We start from the raw sequence: 25,452 nt of genomic DNA on the forward strand, positions 1-25,452 counted from the left end.
CTATCTTGTGTGCAGTTTCTGGTGAGATATTAGATCCAACTTTGTCTTGTAGCTTTTCCCACAGACAGAACATCTATAGGGTGACTCTCCTGTGTGGGTTCTCCAATGTTTAGTGAGGACCGAGCTCCGAGTAAAGCTTTTCCCACACTCAGTGCATTTATAGGGTCTTTCTCCAGTGTGGATTCTCTGATGTCTATAGAGAGCGGAGCTGTGCTTGAAGCTTTTCCCACACTCGGGGCATTTATAGGGTCTCTCTTCCAAATGGACTCTGATGTACAATTAAATGTGAGCCATGAAAGAAGCTTTTCCCACACTCGGAGCATTTATAGGGTCTCTGTCCTGTATGGACTCTCTGATGTGCAGTGAGATTTGAGCTACGACTGAAGCTTTTCCCACACTCGGTGCATTTATAGGGTCTTTCTCCACTGTGCATTCTCTGATGTTTAGTAAGGTCTGATTTCCCCTTGAACATTTTCCCACAGCTGAGACATTTATAGGGTTTCTCTCCCTTGTGGATTCTTTGATGTACAATCAGGTTTGATCTCCAACTGAAGTTTTTCCCGCACTTAGCACATTCATACGGTTTCTCTGTAGTGCAGTTTCGTGGCTGGATCATAGTTTCATTCAGGTTATTCAGATCTCCATCTCGGTGAGTGGATTTACCTGATCTCTCCCCTTGGTGATTTCCCTGCTGCCTCTCTGGTCTGGGCTGACTCTCACAGGCATGTCCCTTGTCTGGACTCTGGGAAACTTCCTCTTCACATCTTCCCTGTAAGGTCCCCTGCAGTTCCACTTGCTCAGGACCTTCCTGCCCAGGGTTCTTCTCCTTGTTCTCACCCACCAACCCATCACCTGCTAAGACAGAAAAAGAATCCAGACATGAGTCCTTCCCTGTGCCAGAGAGAAAGGGAAGCTCAGGAAGGGGAATGGAAAAGGGGTGGAACAAACAGGAAAAACTCTTGCGGAGATGAAAAGGACAGGAGCCATGAGTGTCATCTGTCGTGAGGACACAATACCTGCTGCAGACAATCCTGAACTAGGTGAGGCGAGGAAGAAAGCAGGAAGCTCACGGGCCCTTTGTGGGAATCCCAGCTGTTTATGCCAGTCATGGATGGTTTGTGAATCCATTTAACCAATTCCTCACCGTGCAGGTGTTTTTGAAGAGCTCCCTTTCCACATAGCCCCATAACTCTGTGACCAGTGGCTCTTCTCCTCGTTCCAGCTGTGAGATCACCTCAGGTTTGGGAATGGGAAATGCTGCTCCAGGGAAAGAAAAGAGGTGAAACCAGGTGTGACGCTGTATGAAATATGGGAGACATTTTAAGATACTGTTGATACCAAATTTATAAAATTGTAAGGAATCTGACCAGATATGCCATGTAAAGTGTCTGTGAAAATGTTATAATTCGCCAAGTATAATAATTTTGTTTATATGTTTGTATCACCTTTGAATTATGAGTTATAGATGTGTAGGGTACATCCGTATTTCAAAACTTGTGCTGTGTTTCTGGGTGACACCCCCAGACAGATTGGCGTCAGCACTGCCTAGCCTGTTTGATGGCCCATCAAGGGTCATCAGCTGTACAATGAACCCACTGAAAGAAGCCAGGGACTACACATTATGAGCCAGCAAGACATGTAGGGGCATGCCTATAGTAGAGAATTCTATGGCTTTACATACCATGTGCTGGGCAGCTTGTGTTTGGGACACAGGAAGTACAAGCCACATGGCAAAAAAATATAAAGGGCAGCTGCATCATCTCCATTTTGTCTTCATTCCTGCTTCTTACCTCTGGAGTAACTTTTCTACAAACTGAAGTTCTGAACAAAGGACTGAATGACCCGTCCAAGCTGTGGATGTGTTCCAGGGGGACTTTCAAGCCAGTAACTCACCAATACTGCTAAGAACCTGATATTTGGACTTTGAAGTCTTATGTGTGTATGTGATTGCTTGACCATTTAACAACTCTCTTCTTGTTCTTTTCTTTTCTAATAAACTTTTAGTTTTAGACACTAAAGGACTGGCTGGCAGCATGGTATTTTGGGTAACATCCAAACTAATACTGATCTGGTAATGTGGCTGGCCCTTTGGGGTCAGAAGAACATTTTGTTTAAATAACTTCTCACTTTACTGGACCTAGATGGTGATTGGGAGCCAGAGAACTGGAATGCAATAAAGGGGGCTGTGTGATTTCATTTTTTCAGCTTCTTGACAATCCGTGTGGGGGATCAGAAGCACAGTTCGTGACTGGTTGGGGAGTCTAACTTCAGTGTTAACCACCAGTTTTGGGAGTAAGCGCTCTCCTTTTTTCAGCCTGCCCTGCCCTTGGCATTTTCAGTGAGGGCTTCCCTAGACACCCTGGGTCACACCAGGGTCTTATAGTTACTCAAGACAAAGATGTTTCCAGATGTCCTGGGTGGGAGGGTGCCCTTGTATAAAGCCAACAAATGGGGAAATGTTCCTGGATATCCTTTGGACAGAATGAATGGTCCCTAGGAGGTGTGTACATTCAGGGATCTCCACTCTGAGGGATTTTAAGAATCTGGCATAGAATATAGAATATCATAGAATATCAGGGTTGGAAGGGACCTCAGAAGGTCATCTAGTCCAACCCCCTGCTCAAAGCAGGACCAATCCCCAACTAAATCATCCCAGCCAGGGCTTTGTCAATCCTCACCTTAAAAACCTCGAAGGAAGGAGATTCCACCACCTCCCTAGGTAACCCATTTCAGTGCTTCACCATCCTCCTAGTGAAAAAGTTTTTCCTAATATCCAACCTAAACCTCCCCCACTGCAACTTGAGAACTCCTTGTTCTGTCATCTGGTACTACTGAGAACAGTCCAGCTCCATCCTCTTTGGAACCCTCCTTCAGGTAGTTGAAAGCAGCTGTCAAACAAGACATTCAACCTCTTACCCCTTTATAACGCTGCTAAGACCAGAACCCTTTCCAGGCACAAAGCCAGTCCTGGGAAGAGCAGGACACACAAAATCTCCAAATGTGAGAATGAGCCCATGTTTAAAAAGACAAGAGGAACATACCACCCATCTTCTCTCTTGGATTGGGTGGTTTAACATCTCCACCCTGTCTCCGAATTGCCTCTTCCCTGGAAGGGGTATGGTGGTGACAGGCTGTCTCTCAAGAGTTCAAGGGATTACTGGGCTGATCCCCCTGAAATCTAGGGGACCAGGAAAGAACCCTGAGTAGAAACTGATTTTGGTTCATCAGAGATCCCCCTGCTTCTAATGCCCAAGGGGACAGGAAACCTTACCCAGCGAGGTCACGTTCTCATAATTCTCCTGCATCACATCCATGTAGAGGGTTCTCTGACATGGGTCCAGCAGAGCCCACTCCTCCTCTGTGAAGTACACAGCCACCTCCTCAAAGGTCACCAGCCCCTGAAACAGCCAGAGTCCCCCACTCAGGACCTGTTCCCCCAGCCACAATGCCCCCAGCTCAGTCTCAGGCAGCGTGATAGGGGTAGGGTTGCCAACAGTCTAATCACACAAACCCAAACACCCTTGCCGCGCCCCTTCCCCGAGGCCCTGCCCCGTTTACTCCATCCCCACTCCCTCCGATACACACTGTCCTCCAGCCTCGCTCACTTTCATTGGGATGGGGCAATGAGTCGGGGTGCAGGAGGGGATGCGAGCTCTGGGCTGGGGCCAAGGGGTTCGAAGTGTGGGAGGGGGCTCCAGGCTGAGCCTGTGGTAGGGGTTTGGTGTGTGTGGGGGTGCAGGGTGCAAGCTCTAGGGGGGAGTTTGGGTGCTGGAGGGGGCTCAGGGCTGGGGGAGGGGGTGTGGGGTGTGGGAGGGGGTGAGGAGTGTGGGCTCCAGCCGGGAGGCGCTTACCTTAGGCGTCTCCCAGGCGACGACGCAGCAGCCTGGCCCTGTGCAGGGGCAGGCTCTGTGATCTGCCCCTGCCTGCAGGCACCGTCCCTGCAGCTCCCATTGACCGCAGTCCCCAGGCAATGGGAGCTGCGGAGTCGGCACTCGGGGTGCAGGCAACACACAGAGACCCCCGCCCCCAGGGGCTGCAGGGACGTGCTGGCCACTTCCGGGAGCAGTGCAGGGCCAGGGCAGGCAGGGAGCCTGCCTTAGCCCCGCTGTGCCACCAGACTTTTAGCAGCCTAAAATTTCTCGGTTGGATTCAGTAGCCTCTGGGAGATCAAGCCCGATTCCGAGAGACTCCTGGTGAAACCAGGAGGTTTCACAACCCTAGGTTGGGGGTGCTCCCCGCACAGGCCCTGCAAGAGCTGAATTGGGCTAGTTGGGCCCAGTCAGCTAATTAGGCTGCCAACAGGGGAGCTTTAGGTTAGAGACAGCTAATTAGAGAGAGGCTCACTATGCAGGGACAGGCAGGGCCTATATAAACCAGGAAGTTGGCTACAGACAGGAGTGGCGGGAATGCAGGCTGCAGTCACTCCCTGGGAAGAGGGAGCTTGGCTTGGCAAACCCAGCGAAAGGGGAGAACCAGAGAGGGTGGCAAGGCTCAGGGGAAAAGCAGCGAGGTACAGGGTAGGCCAGACCTGGGCTGTTGATGAGAGAACCCCTGAGCTGGGACCCAGAGTAGAGGGCGGGCCCGAGCCCCCCTGCCAGCCACTGATGAAGTGGCACTGGTGGGGCAGTGAGCAGGGAGACTGCCTGAGCCCCGGATTGTCAAGAGGGACTTTGATACCTTGGAACACATATGGTGACCCGGCCTGAGGTCTGAGTCATGAAGCGGAGACTGCGGTTCCAGCAGTGAGAGGGGCCCGCAGGATGTTGGGAGAGACACTGACAGAGGAGGAGCTAATCCCCCGAGCTGCCAGGAGGAGGTGCTGCATGCCGTGGGTCAACCCCATTACAGGGAGGGCTAGAAAATCTCCCTACTTTCTGTGGGGAAGAAGGGTAAAGAACCAGTGGGGGGGGGGGAGGAGTAACCCGAGGAGGGGAAATGGGGATGTGATGGGGACAGTGGGGATGGGGAATGTTGTGGGGGGGGGAGATGGGAGGGAGTAGAACAGGGACTGTTTCTAATGAGTCCCAGATTTCATCAGCTCAACCTCTGCAAATATGGACTGGGGGTTGTGAATTTCTGGAGTCAGATGGGAAGGGGAGGGGGCAGAGTAATGAATAAATGGAGGGCAAAGGGTAAAGCAACCCTGCGTGCAGGGCTGGGGTCGTCTGCAACTCCCATGACCCCATCTCTGTCTCTGCATCGCTCTTACCCTTCCTACACATCCCCACCCCACACGCCACATTGCAGCCTACAAAGGAATTTCCCTGCCATCCCCAGCTGCTGCCTATACAGACCACAGCCCATGGGCAGCAACTTCCCATGTTGCTTCCTCCTTGAGAGAGACAGTCTGAGATTCAAGTCCATCCCCTGACTTTCCAGAGAGCTCATGGCTGCTGTGCAAGGGCGATGGGCCTTCAATATTGGCACATCCAGAGTTTTGTGACCTCACATGGGGGAATGTCCCCCCCACCCTCTGCTGGAAATGTCATTGGATTTCAGGCCCCACATTCACAGAGCCCAGCAGAGAGATTTCATTTCCTCTTCTCCTCCCCTTCTGCTTTCCCTGTCCCCCCACGAATTCACTCCAGACCAAACCCACCAGCAGCTACCGGACCATCTCCTACCTGAGCTTGTTCCACTTCAGCCATTTCCTTGCCCCGTCCCCTGGGAGGATGGGACGATCTGGATCAAAACATGGACGTTATTCTGCAGCCTGTCAGGGCGAGAAGGGCAATTGGGAGGTCTCAGAAGGGGTTTTAGTTCATTTCACACCCCGATACCCACCCACCCACCCCCAGGCTCCCTCCCTGCAGACAGAGGATTTAGACTCTGCCAGGCTGGGAAAACACTTGGTCACTTTATTACTCGCGTTAGCCAGCATTAGCCTTTGAATTTACACCCACAGTTCCACACCTACTGTTATTTTCCACCCATTCCTCTCCCCCTCTGAGTGTGCAAAGGGCCTCCATGTGCACAGCTGCAGCTCTGTACCCATGACACTGCCCTGGCTGAGGGCACATTTGAGGGCTAATTCACAGGTATATGTCACTGTTCGCTGGGTTTGGGGCAGTGCCCCTTTTCTGTGGGAAACCAACTAACTCATCACCCCGCCACAGCTCTGCCCTTCCCTAGGGCTTTCCCTGGGGGGCTCTCAAAGTTCTTCACCCTACAGCGTCCCAGCCCCTGGGCAGTGGGTCCAGCTCAGGCCCAGCCCAGGGACAGACCCAGAGACCTGCCCGAGGGGGACAGACAGTGGGGACCCAGCTCCCTGTTCCCCTGGCTGGAGCTTTTCCCCAGAGATCTCCCAGTGCTATGCAGAGCGGCGTGGCCCGGCCTACCCTCCCAGCACCAGCACGGTCCCCCAGGTCTCTGCATCCCCTGTAGGCTCCGGCTCAGGCGCCTGGGCGTACAGAGCCCAGGGCTGCCACAGGGGCTGGGCACAGAGTGGGATTAATGCAGGTCTCTCCCCGACACAGCCCTGCTCGGTCCCGCTCCCAGCTCCCAGACAATGGAGGCGGCAGCGGCAGCATCTGACCCGGGAAGCTCCGACCCCGAGCAGAGCGAGAGGCAGTGAGTGCAGCCTCCGTACCCGAGCAGCCCCCAGAGCACAGTTGTGTTGGGGACACTGGGGCATGGCCACTAGGTAACTCGAGGGGATGGAAGACCACGAGTGTCGATGAAGCCCCCTCGCACTAGGCCCAGGTGTCCTTGGCCCCCCCCTCCTGCCTGGAGGCACTCGCAGCAGCTCTGCGTACTAGGCCCAAGTGTCCTTGGCCCCCCCCCCCCCCCCCCCGCCTGGAGGCACACACAGCAGTTATGCTGAGAATCTGCAACAGTATGTTGCAGAGTCAGACTGCCTGAAACTAAGCAAGGCCAAACAGGGGAGATATGGAAGAACAATGCTGAATAAAGCAGCTTTATGTATAGTTTAACAAATGATACAGAGAATCAGGGAACTAGCTGGGAACTGGATTGGCTGGCTATATGGATACTTGGGGCAGCTTGCTATTGGATAAGTATGCTGGGAAAAAGGATGTATAAAAGCCTGTGTAACTTCCTGCTCTGTTGTGCAGGATTTGAGATTTTATTCTCCCTGTACCTTTTTGCAGCTGCAAATAAACTTTTCTGCTTCTCCACCCCGTTGTGATTATTGGGTGCAGCACACCGGGTAACGAACCAACTCAAGCTATTGTTCAGCCTCTCGGCACTGGGTGCCAGCAACAGTTGCCAACTTTCACATGGTAAATAAGCACCCCGACTTGTTTGAGCATTGGCCTGCTAAACCCAGGGTTGTAAATTCAATCCTTGAGGGGGCCATTTAGGGATCTGGGCAAAAATTGGGGATTGGTCCTGCTCTGAGCAGGGGGTTGGACTAGATGATCTCCTGAGGTCTCTTCCAACCCTGATATTCTATGACTTTCACAATAAACCAAAAATCAAGCTAATCCCATTTCAAAACAAGGCCAAAACAAGCCAATCCCTAAGAACCCCAACACTCTATGTGACTAGATCCCCCCAGCATGCAGTCTGGGACTGTGGTGGGCCCACTGTGCACCCCTGACTCTCTCTCACCCCCCCTTGCCCTTTCTTGCCCGGAGCCAATCAAAAAAAAGAAGCACCAAGCACAACAAGCTAGAAGGCAAAAACTAGCCAACAAGCAACTCACAAGCCAATTAAGCCAAAAACAAGCCCATTTTCTGTGTTTTTTTCATGGGTTTGGCATGTCCATGCCCAGAGCCCCCTGGTGGCACCAGCTAATAAAATCAGCGGGCTGGAAACGTGGCATGTGTCTGGATCCGTGGTGTCCTGTCAAACCTTGCTACCAGACACAATGTGCTGCATGGCTTGTATGTTTGAGTCACTAAAAACATTGTCCAGGGATTCATTTGCATTCTATTGATATGATTAAACATGTATTCAGGCAGTACCTTCTCCAAGGATTACTGGGTCATGTGGGGGGCCAGATTTATAGACAGAGAGAGATATTACTAACACCAAACATTTGATCTATAATTTTGAGGAAAAGATGAAAAAAATGAGTGTGCAGTTGGTAAAGCAGTTTCTTAAAGAGATGGTTTATGAACGCATATGTGTACTGCGCACAGGGACTGAGCATCTGCTGAAGCCGCTGGCCTCACTCTGGCCTCACTTGGGATTAAAATCTGCTGCCTGCTGTTCACAGAGGGGCAAAGAGAGCACATGGGGGGTGGAAACTGACTGCGCAGGGGTGGGGGGTCAAACAGCAGGAGGCAGGGGCAGGGAGAGAGGCCCATGGGCAAAACCAGGCCATTTCAGATTTGGGGGGGTGGGGGGGGTGAGACTTTAACCATTCTTCCATTCTAGGGACTACATTATTCCATTCCAGGCACCTGAAAATGCTAGGGGTTTTTTTGCAGGTAATAATTTAGAAATTAGCTGACAGGAACACTGTTCCTAATTCCTATTTGGTAGAAGCCAGGCATTTACAAAGGAATCGGTGTTTCTATGTCACAGCTGATGGACCTGACCCAAAGCCCATTGTTGGCAAGGGAAGGACTCCCACAGACAAGTGGGACCAAATGGCAGAATCAATTACCACACTGGGGTACTGACAGTCACTGCAAAATTAGAAAGTTGGAAAAAATTGGGAAGTTCTAAGTGTAATTTAAACAATATTTGTGGTGGTGGCAGCTCAGGATTGTTTCTTCACAGCAGGGAAAGATTGCAAGTTCTCTGTTCTGCTCTTGCAGCCTGGCTGTGCTTTACTTTCTGCATTTATCTAAGTGTAGACACTGGAAAAAAATCAGTTCTACAACTTTTAATTCATTTCACTTGTAATGTCCTAGTGCGCCAGTGTTTAGGTTTCAAACACTGCACAGGAATCTTGGTCTAAGAACTATTTTCAGTCAGATACAGAGCCTTTTTTAAAAGGTTTTGGAACCTTTTGTAGTCTATGGTTTTATAACTTAGGTTGTTTTATTTTTAAATAAGTTATAGGTGCTAGAACTAGGGGTACTGGGGGTGCAGCACCCCCTGGCTTGAAGTGGTTTCCATCACATACAGGGCCAGCACAGTAGCTGCATGATCTCTAGATTATTCTTGGGCATGACATTTTTGGAGATCTTTCTAATTCATCATGAAAGAAATTTTCAGATTGTGTTGTAACTTGGTCTTTCACCACTAACATAAATGAGCTGATGCTAATGTAAGCGGGGGAATGGTCCCACTATTGTGGGGAACTTTCCTGGCTTCTGCACTACCCCGGTGAAGTGGGCTAGCAAAAGGATCTGAGTCCTCACTCCCACTTCCTTTACCCAGAGGCCTCCCTGCCCTTGAGGACTCCCCTTCCACTCTCCTGTCTGGCAGAGTCCTCGTAACCCCAACAAGTCTGGGCCCAGGATTCCTGGGGGGCTCAACCCCCATCCCTGCTGTGGTCACCTAGGACAGGGGCTAGGGTGTCCCCACTCGAGGGTACTCTCTCTGCACTGGGCACTTCCCTGACCCACTGATCATTACATACAATTTAAAGCAAATACAAGTTATTTAATCAACAATTAATTTAAAAAAGAATAAGGAAAAATGGAAAAGATTAGAGGAAAACACATCATCCCACTCTGTGGCAGGGAACGTCACAAACAGTGTCTCTGGAATGTCAGGGCAGTTCACAGTCTGTTCCCTGTAGGTCCCAGGCCTCCTTCTCAGGCCCTGGCTGTGCTGCAGGGATGCTGTGGCTTGGACACTTGCTCTGGTGGTGGCCACGCACCTCCGGGCTTTGGGTGGTGGGACCCTTCTTCCCAGCATCAGCCCCCTGTCAGGTTAAGATCCCCCTCCCAGTCTGGCCTGCAAGGACCCTTGGCTGGGGGTGTCTTCCTGCGCTCGGCTGGCCCCAGTTGCTCACCACACCTGGCTCCAGACTGCTCCTGCTCCAGCCCCAGCTCCACTCTGCCTCAGCACGGCGGCTGCTGCTGCTGTTCTGCCTCCAGACCCCTGAACTGCTTCTCTGGCCCCTCTGGCTCTGTGGCTGCAGCTCTGCTCCCAGCACAGGATCTGCTCTCTCTGGGCTGCTTTTCTGGCCCCACTGGCTGGCACAGCTCTGTTCCCTAGCTCAGCTTGGGCCCCTGCTCTCTCCTTAGCTCGGCCCCATTCTGTCTGGCCCAGGCAATTCCAGCTCACACAGAGGACAGGACTCCCCTCGCCTCCTGACTCCCTCATTAGCCTGTCAATCAGGCTGAGCTGGAGCATTGGCCTCTCCCCATTGCCACTGGGGACTGTCAGTCTCAGGGTCCTGATTTCTCATTGACCCTTCCCCTTTTGGTACAGGGAGCTAGTCAACCAAAACACCCCCACTGAATGTGAGTAAGGGGACAACAATCCCTTTACACTAAACTACAGGGGTTAAGATGAACATTTAAAAGTTTGTCAGGGGGAAAGTAGCATTAGAGAGAAAGTATGTGCATTAATTAACAAATGATGGGGGAGGGTGAAATTAATGATGGCTCAAAAGTAGCTGAGGTACCAAACTTTAAAAAAAAAACCTCTTAAAAAGTCACTATATAATTAAATGATGGATGTTAGCAGCATAGATCTATAAATTTTGGCAGCCAAATCTTACAAATTGTTCAGATTGGCTTGGGTTTATGTGCCCTGAAGAGTTTATACAAATAGTTATGATAAACACAAAGGATTAAGTTGGAAGGATTTGAGAGAGTAAACATCATATCAATGAAATTCACGGATGGTACTCAAGTTTGTGAGACTCTGCCACCCGCAGAAATATTGAAGAGTAAGTAAACAGGAGCTAAGATTACTTACCAGTTGGAAGGGAAGGACACACAGCACAGCAGACACACACCTATAAAATGGCTGCTTAAGGGCAGCAGTTGTTTGTATCTGCACAAAAGGAGCAGTAGCTCCTCAAATTGTGTTCGGGGGGAAAAGATCCTAGAAAAGTGCAACCCTGAGGAGATTTGGTAGGATCAAGGCATTCACAGGGGAATCAGAATTTGTGTGTAACAACCTATATGGCCCTACCTAGTAACCTGACCCAAAGCCCAGTATAGGCAAAGGAAAAACTCTCACAGACAAGTGGGACTAACTGGCAGAATAAATGGCCACACTGGGATACTGCCATTCCCCAAAATGGAGAATTGGAAAAAATGGGAAAGTTTTAAGTGTGTAAGCAGAGTCAGGATGAGCTCCACACAAGGAGTTTGTGGGGCGGCTGGCGGAGCGGAGCAGAGCGCAGCTGAGCGAAGGAGTTCGTGGGGCGGCTGGCGGAGCGGAGCAGAGCGCAGCTGAGCGAAGGAGTTTGTGGGGCGGCTGGCGGAGTGGAGCGCCACTATGGAGCTATGGGGCGGTCAGCTTCAGATCACGTAAGGTGCCTCTTACCCCTGTCCCATTTCCACCCAGGTTGGGAGGTAAAGCTCCGCAGATAAACTTTCGAACTCTGGGGCTGCCCTGACCAGGGACAGAGACTTTTGGGGCATTGGACTTTTGGGACTTTGGGTGATTTGGGGTTGCTGGACTCAAGAACCAAAGGGAAAAGGGCATGCCCCAATTTGCCTGGGGTGGGTTTTTTTTGCTCATGGGTTGTGTTATGAATCCTGTTGGTGGTGTTTCCCCAACATAATGCCACATTGTTTCTCTCTGTTATTAAAAGACTTTTGCTACACTCAGACTATGTGCTTGCGAGAGGGGAAGTATTGCCTCTTGGAGGCGCCCAGCGGGGGTGGTATATATTTGTCCCAGGTCACTGGGTGGGGGCTCGAGCCGGGTTGCATTGTGTTATTGGAATGGAACCCCTAGATATTGAACCCGGCCCTTGTTGCTGCCAACTCTGACGGGCAGAAGGGTTACAAGTGTAATGTAAGTAACATTTGTGGCGTGACACCTCATATTTGTTTCTTGACAGTAGGGAAAGATCCCAGGTGGTCATTCTCTACTGCTGCTGTTACAGCCTGAAACTTGGGCTAGCTGTGCGGATAATTATCCCCTGAATGTGTGCGGGGCAGCAGCCCCCTCCTCCCTTGCCGGAGCAGCCCTGTGTCTACTGGTGCCACAAGGGGCTTGCTCTTGCCTTTGTAACGTGTGAGGGTCAGTCTAGGTAGATCATGATGAAATTTGCAGCAGGCATCTTCTGACTGAAGCAGGGAGCTTCCTTCCCCCAACCACCCCCAGGGAGCCTGTTTGTTTCAATGAGCAGAATGGCTTCAGAGTAACAGCCGTGTTAGTCTGTATTCACAAAAAGAAAAGGAGGACTTGTGGCACCTGAGAGACTAACCAGTTTATTTGAGCATGAGCTTTCGCTTATGCTTCATCCGATGAAGTGAGCGGTAGCTCACGAAAGCTCATGCTCAAATAAATTGGTTAGTCTCTCAGGTGCCACAAGTCCTCCTGTTCTTTTTAATGAAAAGAATGGATTTGAAAAAAGTGCAGCAGAAGCCCCCAGCCCTGCTATTGGCTCTGCCAGATACACCTCTGCATTCCTATTGGCTGAGCAAAGACTAGCCAGGCCAGGGAGGGGTGGGGGGAGAAGAGCAAGCAGCCTGGCTCCGGTTCCTGGCTGCGGGGGAGGAGGAACAAGCAGCGGAGCTTTCACCGGGGTGGGGAGAGGGAAGAGGCGAAGCCAGGCAAGCAAAGTGACCGCTGCTGTCTCCTTTGTGTTTTGCATTTGCTGCTGCCGTTCTTGCCAATCAGGAGGCGGAACCGGTATCTCAGGAGCTCTGATTCCAACCCAGCTGCTCCTGATTTCCTGATAGCCAGGAGCCAAGCAGGAGTTTGCATTGGCTGGGCCTTTTGTTCTGCTTGAGGAGCCTGCAGTTGCTGCTCTCACTCCGGGGAGGGGAGCGAAGATGGGGGTGGGTAGGAGGGAGCCAGGATTAAGCCCGGGGGCGAGGTGCTGCCAGATGGTGGCTGAGGGCAAAGCTCTGGGGCACAGGGAGGGGCAGAGGGGGTAACAACAGGGGAGCTGGAACAATTTGTACAGTGGGGGTGCTGAGAGCCATTGAACCAAACTGTAAACCCTGGATATCATGGAAGCCACTTCAGGCCAGGGGGTATAGCAGCACCTCTACTTCCAGCACCTATGGGTAACAGTTACCCCAATGGGATGAGCCACCTGCCGCGTTTGCAAAAATAGGGTGAGGGCAAAGGGACTTTTTTATTCCCCCTTGCACAGGCCAGTAGGTCTCAGCCCAGGCTTCCCAGGGCTGGGTTCTTAAAGGCATGGGTATCCCCATGCCGAGACACAGCCACTCCTCCAGCTGATACAACCTGCTGAGATGCTGCAGGAGACTTGCTTCAGTGAAATATTTTACATACACCCCCCAAAAACTATGTGTCACACATCCTGAGTAGTTAAAAGAATCCCTTATCACTTTATATGTCTGCGTAGAGCCTCCTGGCTGCTGACAAATGTGTCTGATCTGCTGCTGGGGTTCCCTGAATTGCGCTCCCTTTCTTGTAATCTATTTTAAATACAGTTTTGCTCCTTCTAATTGTTTACCTTTTACAATGTCATTACTCTTAGCACTTCATCGTTTACCTCTGTCAACACTGTGCAGATGGGATTTCATTGTGCTATTTAATTTATATTTTAACAGCAAGGCATTGAAAATATTCAGAAGTAAATAGGGCCAAGTAGTTTTAGCCATGACATCTGTGTTTCTGGTATAGCACTTCCTCAGCTTTTACTGTGATTTTTAATTTTAATTTTAATTTTTAATAAAATTTTTTTTTTATTTTTATAGCACAAGTGTATTCTGTTGGATCCTGTGACTTCCAGTCTGACTGATCTCCTGGCCTGGTGTCAAAATATCTTCATTTGCTCCACCAGTAGGGATTGCCTTTCACAACTGTTGTTTTGCCCTCAATCCAGCCCTTACTGCTTCTTTGCATCTCTCTGCTTGCGTGTAGAACTTGGTTCCTAAATATTCACTATGGGCAGTTATACAATTTGCTATTAAATCCTCATCAAAGGCAAAAATCTACTATAATTTTTACTGAACATAAAAACAGCCACACTGGGTCAGACCAAAGGTCCCTCTAGCACAGTATCCTGTCTTCTGACAGTGGCCAATGCCAGGGGTGCTTCAGAGGGAATAAACAGAACAGGCGATCATCCAGTGATCCATCCCCTGTCGTCCACTCCCAGCTTCTGGCAAACAGAGACTAGAGACATCCAGAGCATGGGATTGCATCCCTGATCACCTTCGCTAGTAGCCATTGATGGCCCTATCCTCCAGGAACTTATCCAATTCTTTTTTGAACCCAGTTATAGTTTTGGCGTTCACAACATAATGAACACGCGTCTATAACCCAAAGACTGCTTGACAACCACAAGAATTCAAAAATCATGAGTTATACACCCTCAAGTCATGGAATTTTAAAAAGAAATAAATATTGGGTTCTTTTTTATGTGCCTTTTTGTTTCTGGGCCTTTCGGGTACAGGAGGCCCAGATCCACCTAATCCCCTGAGTGAATCTTGGCCTAGCCTCATAGTTTTGCTGTTACCTCTCCCAAATGATTCATATACCTAAAGCCGTATCTACACTACAAACTCACGGTAACACAAGTTACACCAGACTATAGTTGCCACAGTTAACATGTCACTTGTGTGCGTGCCTACGTGGCTCCTTGTGTTGGTGGTGAGCGCACTCACCAGGAGCGCTTCATTCAGAGTGCAGTGCACCATGGATAGGTAATCCCACTGTGCAACTCGCCACCGCCCACCGCACTGTATTTTGGAAAATTTTGGCAACGCACGATGGAGCCCAAATGGGTCGCACGGGGGTGACTGGGAGCATGGGATCAACTGTCCATAATGCAATGTTCACCATCCCATAATTTTATCTATATCCCATAATTTTTGCACCTTTTTTCCTATATCCCACAAACCCGCGTGGCCCTCCTCACTGTCTGCCATCTCTGATGGAAGCATGGAGCATGCACAGCTCTGCACTAGTGTTATGAGCACTGCGTGCCCGGGGTGCATGATCCTGCAGTATTTGCAGAGCCACAAGAATAGATGCGGGGGAGACGAGGAGTCCATGCAGAACAGATGGCTGTGGGACAGAGCGACAACCAATTCAAGCTTGTTGGTGGCATTCACAGATCAGTCACAGGTGGTTCTGGGCCCGAGAAACAAGCACCAATTGGGGAGATTGCATCTTAATGTGTGGGATGACAAGCAGTGGCTGCAGAACTTCTGGATGTGCAAAGCCACATTCCTGGATTTGTGTGCAAAACTCGCCCCAGCCCCGTAGGGACACCAAAATGAGAGCTGCACTGACAGTGGAGAAGCAAGTGTCAATTGCACTGTGGAAACTTTGCCGGATTGCAACTGGTCAGTCAGAGTCTCTCAACTAAATACAGGGTGGAACAGATTTATGGGAAGTAGTTAACACATATTAGACGAGACCATTCCATGTCAAGTGGCCTGTTAACACCTCCAGTCAAAGGGGCATTAGTGGGTTACACACTGTTGTCTCTTACAATGCTGGGAAAAGGGAGTTGGAGCGAGGACTCAGATCCTTTCGCTGTCCGATTCCACCGGGGTAGTGCGGAAGCCAGGAAAGTTCTGCACAATAGTGGAACCATCCCCCCACTTACACAACTGGTGTCATGAACCTATCTGTAGGATCTGCCCCATTGGTTTACTTTTTGAGTTCTGGTAGCACTGTCCAGGTCTGGTCGAGAACCCTACACTGGCTGGAATTGAAGCACTATGGACCCAGTTTGCAATGGAGCTGGGCTCTAGCACAGAGAACAGGACAGCAGAGTATCGAGGAAAGGGGGTTTGTCCCTTAGAGTCTTACAGTGATGCAGTTACCACAGCAAGGAGGCAGAGCATCAGCGAAACCTCCAGGAAACTGGGAGTAGGATCTAGCCATCTGATGGGAAGTGAAGGCATACGATGGAATCCAGCCAGGACATCTGAGAGCCCTACAGCTGCTCTGTGGCCCTGGGAAATGTCACAATTCTGCCCGGGAGTCACTGGATTCCTCACAGAGCTGGGCACAGAGCAGGAAGAGGGGACAGACTCTGCAGATGCTGCCAGGGAGGAGATGGGCTGCTCCACCTCTGGAAGCATCTATGTATCCAGCTTCTCAGGACCAGCCCCACTCCAACTCTGTGTGACCACTGGAGATCACTCCCAGCCAGGGCCTCCGGATTCTGCCTCTGAGGCTGTTTATGCTCTGCACCAATTAAATCCCTGGGAGAGAGGAAAAGAAGACATGGAGACTGAGCCCAGAGACACTCAGAGCCGCAAGAGCAAAGACATGGGGTGCCTGAATCAACCCCCCCGTCTAAAGCCACACGGGCAGAGACATCAGCGAAAGGGCTGGATACAGGGAGTGAGCAATTCCTGCTAAGCGGGAGCAAATAAGGGGGAAACTGACCCAGTGTGGGGCATTCTGCCCAGAGCTGGAGAACAGAGGAAATTCCAGGGATACGTTGAGAGATGAAGTAGAGATGCACAACAAACATTTGACCAGGAATTTATTTGGAAAATCAAAAACCCATTGAGGTAAAAACTTCACTGAGAAATGCAGATTAACCTGAAAGCTGAATGCCCTAAAACACGAGACCCTCTCCCCTCCCCAACCATCCTGAAACAAGGAGAAACTCCCGGCTGGGGCAGTTGTTTCAGGAATAATCTGAGTGTGTAACAGCCTGTGCCTGAGAACAAGGACAAGGGAACCTAGCTAAAACCCTTCCCTTCAGCTCAGTAACACACTCTCCCTGACAGAGACCCGGCAAGCAACGGGAGAATGTCTCATAATAATACAATACAGGAATGGTAATAATGCAACTTTCCTCCCATGGTGCCTCTTTTCTCCTGAGCCACTGAATACACAGTAACTAGTGACAATCTCATAACTCCACAGGGAGGTGAGTGACTGCTATTACGTGGGTTGTAAGGAGGAAAGAATAGATGCACAGAGAGGAGGGGAAGTGGCTGGTACAAGATCACACCGGGAGACACCTAGCAGAGTTGGTTATTGAACCCAGGAGTCAGGGCTCAGACTCGTCCCTGCTCTAACCTATTAGACCTCACTCCCCTCTCAGAGCCAGGGCCCTGTGTCCCGATTCCCCCTACTCTCCGTATTATACCATACTGCCCTCATAGGAACAGTGCAAAACCCCACCTCATTGGGGAATCTCCACCATGAATTCCAAAATTTCCCCCACACTGTCTGCAGAGGTGTAGTGGGGTGGCTGCCCCACTCCAGGAGAAAATGGGTTAAAGTAGGCCAGAGAGGCTGCACAGATGGGCAGCCAATCAGAAAGGGCCTGTGGGCGGCCAACCAGGACCAGGCTGAGCCCTATATAAAGGCTGCAGCACAGCGGAAAGAGGTGTCTCCCCTGACTAGCAAGGGAGGAGGACTGACTCTTGGTAGAAGGAGTGGCACCCTGGACAGAGCAGTGAGAGCTCTGGCTGACCCTGCCAGACTGCAGGCCTTGAAACAAAGGCTGAGTGGGTGCTAGGGCTACGGGGAAGTGGCCCAGGGAAGGCAGGCAGTGATGGGGAGTGGAGGAAAGCAGCAAGCGGCTGCCACTCAAGGGTCCCTGGGCTGGGGCCCAGAGTAGTAGGCGTGCCTGGGTCCCCGCCCTTGCACCACACCTTGCCATGAGGGAGTGGGGCCCATGGACTGCACCTTGTCCCTGAGGTAAGGGACTAGACTTTGGGGTGGCAGGTAGCCATGAAGGCAGGTGTGGACTAGAACTGCTGATATGACCCCGGAAGGGGGGAGAATGGAGTAGTGGGCACTGTTGGAGGGTGGTGTCCTGAAGAGGACACCGCAGTCTAGAGAACGACACATGGCCCAGTGGTGGAGACCACACAGCCAAGCAGACAACGGGCAAGACACCACTGCAGAGGGCACTACATAGTTGAATGAGCTAATTCCCAGAGCAAGCCAGCAGGAGGCACAGCAGTGGTGAGTCTGTGCCGCGTTACAAGAGAATTCCAATAAACTGTGAATTGCTCTGATATCCTGTCACTTCAGATTGGCAGCTCTCTGCTTTATCACTATGGCCTCACAGGGCCCCTCGCTGCTTCCCTGAATAAATCCCCCTGCCGCTGCCCCAACAGGCCTAAGGAGCTACAGAGACAACTCAGATGCGAACTGCAATGTGGCATTTTTACCTTTTTTCTACATTGGAAAGTGTGTGGGGAACCTGCAGAAATGTCTCCCCACTAATCCCATTGCCGGCTGTCCCCAGACCCTGAAATGACCCATCTCCCACCTTACCCAGTGTTCTCGCCTCCTCTGGCCTCCACCAACCACTCCCCACTGAAACCCAAACCATCCACCCAACTGCTGGCCCAACCCAGACCATCTGCAAATGCTGCATATTTATACTTTGCTTTGGAAGGGCAGAGACCCGTTGCCTCACAGGGAGCGCTCGGGCCACATGCTATCCTGTGTGGAGTTTCTGGTGGGACAGTAAAGAGACCTTCGCCTTGTAGCTTTTCCCACAGACAGAACATTTATAGGGTGTCTCTCCCGTGTGGGTTCTCTGATGTGAAATAAGATGCGATTTCCGAGTGAAACTTTTTCCACAGACAGAACATTGAAAGGGTGTTTCCCCAGTGTGGATTCTCCGATGTCTAATAAGGCCTGAGTTGTCACAGAAGCTTTTCCCGCACTCAAGGCAGTGATAGGGCCTCTCCCCCGTGTGGATTCTCTGATGTACAAGAAGGATGGAGCTCAGCTTGAAGCTTTTCCCACAGTCGGGGCATTTATAGGGTCTTTCTCCAGTATGGATAATTTGATGTCTATTAAGGTGTGAGCTATAACTGAAGCGTTTCCCACAGTCAGAGCAGCGATAGGGTTCCTCTCCCCTGCCGGGTCTCTGGTGTAAAACAAGGTGTTTAATAAGTTGTGAGCTCCACCTGAAATGTTTCCCACAGTTGGGGCACTTATGGGGTTTTTCTCCTGCATGGATTGCCTGGTGTTTAACAAGGTTTGAGAAGTGAGTGAACCGTTTCCCACAGTCAGGGCAGCTATAGGGTCTCTCTCCCGTGTGGACTCTCTGATGTACAGTAAGGTTTGATCTCTGATTGAAGCTTTCTCCACAGTCAGAGCAGACATAGGGTGTCTCTCCAGTGTGGATCCTCTGATGTTTAGTCAGGGCTGAGCCATCACTGAAGCTTTTCCCACACTTGGAGCAGTTATAGGGTTTCTCTCCTGTGTGGACTCTCTGATGGACAAGAAGGTTTGAACTCCGATTGAAGCTTCTGTCACACTCAGCACATTGATACAGTTTATCTTTGGTGCAGATTCTCGGCTGCATCAAGTCTTTATTAAGGTCTTTCAAACTGCCCCCTTGGTGAGTGGATTTATCCTGTCTGTTCCCTGGGTGGGTTCCCTGCTGCATCTCTGCCCTGTGCTGACTCCCACAGGTGTCTCCTTGCTCAGGACTGTGGGAAATGTTCTCTGATAATGCTCTGTGCCGTTGCACTTGCTCAGGACCTTCCTGAGGAGGATTCCCCACTTTGTTCTCATTCCCCATCCCATCACCTGCTGGGATAGAGAGAGAATCCAGACAGGAGTCATTCCCTGCACTGGGGGAATGAAAACCTCAGAAAGGGGAAAGGCAAATGGGGGGGAAAAATCATAATAACTGCTGGGGAGATTGAAAAATCAGCAGGGGACTTCCCCCAAACCCTTTCCCAGGGGAGAAATTCTGGGGGAGGGGACCAATTCTGGCTCCACATCCCATCTGAATACTGTGGGGGACTGCCAGGTGTCAGCCAGGGTGCGTGGGAAGCCATGTATGACGTCTGCAATGAGGCTATGACACCTGCTGGGAATAATCTGCACCTGGGTGAGATGACACAGAACTGAACAAGACCAGGAGTTTACCATGATTCTCATACCGAGTTGTTTTCCAGGTGTGCTGGGTCCAGGGAAATCTAAGGGACCAGGGAAGAACCCTGAGCAGAAATGGACCCAGGACTTCCAATACCCAAGGGGACAGGAATCCTTACCCAACGAGGTCACGTTCTCATAGTTCTCCTGCATGACGTCCCTGTAGCAGGCTCTCTGATGGGGGCCCAGCCCAGCCCACTTCTCCTCCGCGAAATACCCAAGCCCCCTTCTCAAAGGTCACCGACCCCTGAAACAGCCAGAGTCTCCCACTCAGAACCTGCTGCCCCCGTCACAGTCCCACCGGCTCAGTCACAGGCAGGTCTGCAAAATCCCCCTTCCCAGAGACAAAAGGGAACTTTCTCTTCGGAAAGGGAAATTTCTCAAAGCTGTCATTAAAAACACACAGTTTCTGTGGGGAAAATGTGATGCCCAGAGATGCCAACTCTGGTAATTTTATCATGACTCTCATGATATTTAGTTGGGATTTTCAGAAGTTTCTCACAAAGATCTCACAATTCCTGGCATAGAACTTGCACATTTTCCCCTTGCTCCCCTTGACATGGCTGTCATCTTTCCATGACTTTCAGGAGGGCTGGACTCACACTGCCCTTATTCAAAATGGCCACTATTTCTCTGAAATTTTGGCATGTGGAAGTGAGGCTGCCCCTAGTAAAGATGGCCACCAGCTCCCATTTTTTTCAGTGAGACTGAAGCCCTGCTCCTCAAGGAATATGGCTGCAGCTCTGGGGTTAGGAGATTGGATGGGAAACTATGAGGATACACGGAAATATGGGGAGCTACAGGGAGGCTGAAAAGGCACAGGGGGACAGGTGGGAGCTGGAGAGAGGCTAATGAGGTGCCGGGGATTTGGGCATGCAGGGGCAGGCGAGATAGCAGCTGTGAGAGGTAGCAGACTGGACAGGGAAAGACAGTGAATAAGAGGACAGGTGGGGAGAGGAGACTCTGGGGAGCTGTGGTGGGGTGGGCAGGAGACTGGCTGGGGAAGAGAGGAGGCAAACTAGTGATAAGGGAGGTGGGTGGAGAGGGGCTGAAGGACATCTCTCCCATCCCCGTGGTAGGGGAGAGGCAGCATTTTCCCATACACACTGTTGCAGGTGGAGTTTTGTCACTGTGATGTGATATGTGCACACACACACACACACATCACCTCCCACACGCATGCTGGGGCCAGGCAGCTCTCCCCCTCCCCCACCACCTCTCAGAAACCAGAAGGTAAATAAAAAAAACATTTATTATTATTATTTTCTTAACTTGTCATTTGCCAGATGAACTGGAGAGGCAAACAGGGACATTTTGAAGGCAGTTTAGAGAGGAAGCAGGAGAGGCTTTCTTCCTACATACAGTTCTACATTCATTATCGTGATTGCCAGCGATAGCACCGTGGTTCGGATCTGCCACAGATGTGCCATGTTTTCTGACCTGGTGGAAGCCAGAAAGGACTTCCTCTGGATGAAGTGCTAGTTGGTGGCTATGCTGGTACAGATACTTCAGAGCATCAGAGGCGTCCTTGGACAACCAGATTCAGGAAGCATTGCTACCCCAGGTTCAACAAACAAAGGAATTGGCCACCACAGAACCTGAGGGGCTTAGGCAGCATGACACCGAGTGCTGCAACACCTAACTTTCAGGCACCTGGCAAATCACAAGAATAACGCTGGGATCCACAAAGTCTGAGTTACATGCCTGAGCTCCCTGTGCAATAGGCACTTAAGAATGGAATCCACAAAAGCCAGTGCCCTAGGTGGGCAGCTGCCTAAGCCAGCCAGTGGGAGATGCCAATGAGAGAGGTGCGTCTCAAACCTCTCACAAAGCTAGGTATCTAAATCCGGGCTGCAGGGGGTCACTTACTTCTGCTAGTGATCCACGAACCAAGGGAAGAAAGTTATTCCTCCGCCTAAATTGCGTGCAGGACCTGATCTAGTAGACATGCTCAGAGGCTGCCTAGATCTACATAAAACAGGTGGGGGGCAGGCCCTCCCCTACAACCTTTAGCCTGGTGATTATGACATTCACCCAGGATTCTGTGTGGAAGATTCTGGTTCAGTTCCCCACTCTGCCTGATGAGAAGGGATTTTGTTACCTCTCAGGTGAGTGCTTTTAATATTAATATTTAATTAAAATGGAACAACTTCAACAAGCAAGACTGAGCATGACCCACAAAAGAACATCGCATAGTTCAGTGGTTAAGAGCACTCACCTGGAGATAGCAGATCCCTGTTCAAATCCCTCAGCAACCAGAGGAGGAACTTGAATGGGTGGTCTCCCACCTCTTATAAGGGCGGGCTGCCTTCCCCCTCGCTCTCTCAAGGCTGTTTTATGTAGATCTAGGCCACCTCTAAGCACACCTACCAGATCAGGCCCCCTAGGAGATTTCAGCGCTCTGCCACCTACTGTCCCTCAGGTTGTGAATCGCACTGAGGCTTAGGCAGGAGATAGGTGTCTGGGTACCTAGGGTGATGCACGTGCCCAGAGACAGAAACATAGGCACCAAGGGAGCTCTTCCCGCAAAAACAAAGGTGCTGAATGAGGTTAGCTGCCTATAGGATTAGATGGCAGCTGAGTGGGAGTTCTGCAGATCACAGTGGTGCCTAAAAACAGGATTTAGGCAACTCAGTCTGGGGGTTGGGTGCCCAAGTACCTTTGTGAATCTGGACCTCTGCTTTTAATGTTAATTTTCAAAAGATGTTGGAAGTTCCATAGGACTGGAAGAAAGTTAATGTTGTTCTTCAAAGGGGTAAATGGGATGATGTGGGTAATTATAGGCCCATCAGCCTGACATCGATCCCAAGCAAAATAACAGAACTGCTGATATGAGACTTAAAGAATGAAAAGAGAGTAATATAGTTAGTGTCGATCAACATAGGTATATGGTAAATAGATTCATAGATACTAAGGTCAGAAGGGACCATTATGATCATCTAGTCTGACCTCCTGCACAACGCAGGCCACAGAATTTCACCCACCCACTCCTGCGGAAAACCTTTCATCTATGTCTGAGCTATTGAAGTCCTCAAATGTGGTTTAAAGACTTCTAGGAGCAGAGAATCCTCCAGCAAGTGATCCGTGCCCCATGCTACAGGGGAAGGCGAAAAACCTCCAGGGCCTCTTCCAATCTGCCCTGGAGGAAAATTTCTTCCCGACCCCAAATATGGCGATCAGCTAAACCCTGAGCATATGGGCAAGAATTCACCAACCAGGTACCCAGGAATCTTGGATATTGTTAAACTAGATTTTTTTTTTAAATGAGATTACAAGTTAGGTTGATAAAGGTAATAGCACTGATTTTCTGTAAGGCATTTGACTTGATACTGCAAGACATTTTAATTAAAGAAACTAGATTGATACAAATCAACATGGCGCGCACTAAATGGATTAAAAACTAGCTAACTGACAGATCCCATAATGTAATTGTAAAGAGGGAATCCTCATTGAGCGGGTGTGTTTCTAGAGAGGTACCACAGGGACAGCTCTGTGTGTGTGTGTTGTGCGGGGGGCGCTAGGCAGGCCGGGGGGAGGGGTTAGGGTGCAGAGGGCCAGGCGGGCCCAGGGGCTTAGCGGGGCGGCCTGGCGCCGGCAGCAGGGGTCGGACCCATACTCACTGGCGAGAAGCAGCAGCAGCGACTCCAGCCCACCTCGCTGGCTCCTAACATCGCTCTGGGGAGAGGGTGGAAGCCGGAAAGAGACGGGGCAGGGGCGGGAAGAGGCGGAGTAGGGGCAGGGGTTGTCCCAGGGCCCGCACCCCCCTAGGGACGGCCCTGCTTATGTCACTCAGGGAGGTGGCTTATTCACACCCTTGAGCGACCGACATAAATGGCAGTGTAGCTATAGCCATAGCTGATGAAGAGCACCCTGTAGCTCCAAAGTTTGTCTCTCTCATCAACAGAAGTTGGTCCAATAAAAGCTATTACCTCACCCACCTTGTCTCTCTATTTCCCTAACTGGGCAGAGCTGGTTCAATCTGCCACCCTTCGCCTTCCTGATAACTTCACTTCCTCAGAGAGACAAAGGGCAACCCCCCCTAGGGCCCCCTCACGGTCCCCCTGCAGCCCCGTTACCTCTTCCTCCTGCTCTGGCCCCTGGGGCAAATCCTGACAGGACCTGAGGGCAGAGGCTTCATTTCTGTTAAGGCAGATCAGATGCCTGCTGCAGGCGCATTCACAAGGCAGCAGGTTCCCAGGGCCTGTGAGATCAGAGAGTCACTTTCCTGCCCGGCCCCGGCCCTTTCCCCGGGTCTCTCCCCTCACCTGCAGGCTCCGGCTCAGGGGCTGGTGTCGGCGGAGCCCGGGGCTGGGTCCAGCCCCCGCAGAAAGGCCCCCGGCTGGGCCCAGAGGGGGATAGTGCGGGGCTCTCCCCGCACACACCCCGCTGGGGAGCAGCGTTCCTCTAATTCTCATTCACTTTTTGCAGCGCAGAAGCCGTTCGCCGCCCTGAACTCTCCCCCTTCCACCCCGGATACAGCAGCGCTCGGCGGATCCAGCCCCTTCCTGTGCCCCGGCTACCATCCGGGCGGCAGCCCTCGCTCGGAGGCTCGGGCCACCTTCCCAGCCCGCGGGCAGCGGGTTTCATTAGCCGGGGCCACCAGGAGGCTCCGGAGGCTGCTCGGGGGCGGAGGCTGGGCTCGCTGCCTCTCGCTCTGCTCGGGGGTCGGAGCTTCCCGGGTCAGACGCTGCCGCTGCCGCCTCCATTGTCTGGGAGCCGGGAGCGGGACCGAGCTTCGGCTGCAGCGGGCTCTGTGCCGGGGAGGGACCTGCATTAACCCCGCTCTGTGCCCAGCCCAGCCCCTGGGGCAGCGCCGGGCTCTTCTCGCCCCAGCTCCCGAGCCGGAGCCTGCAGGGGATGCAGAGACCCGGGGGACCGCGCTGGGGCCGGGAGAGGAAACAGCGCTGGGAGATCTCTGGGGTCCTGGAGAAAAGCTCTAGCCAGGGGCACAGGGGGCTGGGTCCCCGCTGTCTGTCCCCCTCGGGCAGGGTCTCTGGGTCTGTCCCTGGGCTGGGCCTGAGCCGGACCCACTGCGCAGGGGTTAGGGGGTGAATGGGGTGAAGCCCTTTGAGAGCCCCCGAGGGAAAGCCCAAGAGAAGGGCAGGGCTGTGGCGGGGTGTTGGGTTAGTTGGTTTCCCACTGAAAAGGGGCACTGCCCCAAACCCAGCAATGAAAGGGGTAAAACAGTGACACGTGCCTATAATTTAGCCCCCGAATGTGCCCCCAGCCAGGGCAGTGTCCTGGGTGCACACGGATGCCCTTTGCACACTCAGAGGGGGAGAGGAGTGGCTGGAAAATAACGGTGGGTGCAGAACTGTGGGTGTAAATTCAAAAGCTGATCCTGGCTCAAGCGAGTAATAAAGTGACCAAGTGTTTGCCAAGCCTGGCAGAGTCTAGATCCTCTGTCTGCAGGGAAAGAGGCTGGGGGTGGGGGTGGTATTAGGGTGTGAAATGAACCAAAGCCCCTTCTGAGACCTCCCCAATTGCCCTTCTTGCCCTGGCAGGCTGCAGAATAACGTCGGTGTTTTGATCCAGATCACCCATCCTCCCAGGGGACAGGGCAAGGAAATGGCTGAAGTGGAACAAGCTCAG

General features: G+C 51.5%; 2 protein-coding genes across 2 annotated transcripts in view; one reads left to right on the forward strand and one right to left on the reverse strand.

Annotated features, from left to right (window-relative positions):
• Positions 1-24,678, reverse strand: LOC140898125 (uncharacterized). Its single transcript, XM_073311572.1, is given in 4 exon segments — positions 1-271; positions 273-590; positions 18,408-19,512; positions 19,980-24,678. Coding segments are annotated over 4 exon segments (1,728 nt in total). The 5' UTR covers positions 20,014-24,678.
• The window catches only part of LOC140898287 (uncharacterized), a 9,234-nt gene continuing 8,327 nt past the window's right edge, over positions 24,546-25,452 (forward strand). Inside the window, exon 1 of the mRNA XM_073311924.1 lies at positions 24,546-25,452. Within this exon, the coding sequence (XP_073168025.1) occupies positions 25,429-25,452 (24 nt within the window). The 5' untranslated portion in view covers positions 24,546-25,428.

The sequence above is a fragment of the Lepidochelys kempii genome, chromosome 14 (genome assembly GCF_965140265.1).
Source record: "Lepidochelys kempii isolate rLepKem1 chromosome 14, rLepKem1.hap2, whole genome shotgun sequence".
Classification (NCBI taxonomy): Eukaryota; Metazoa; Chordata; order Testudines; family Cheloniidae; genus Lepidochelys; species Lepidochelys kempii.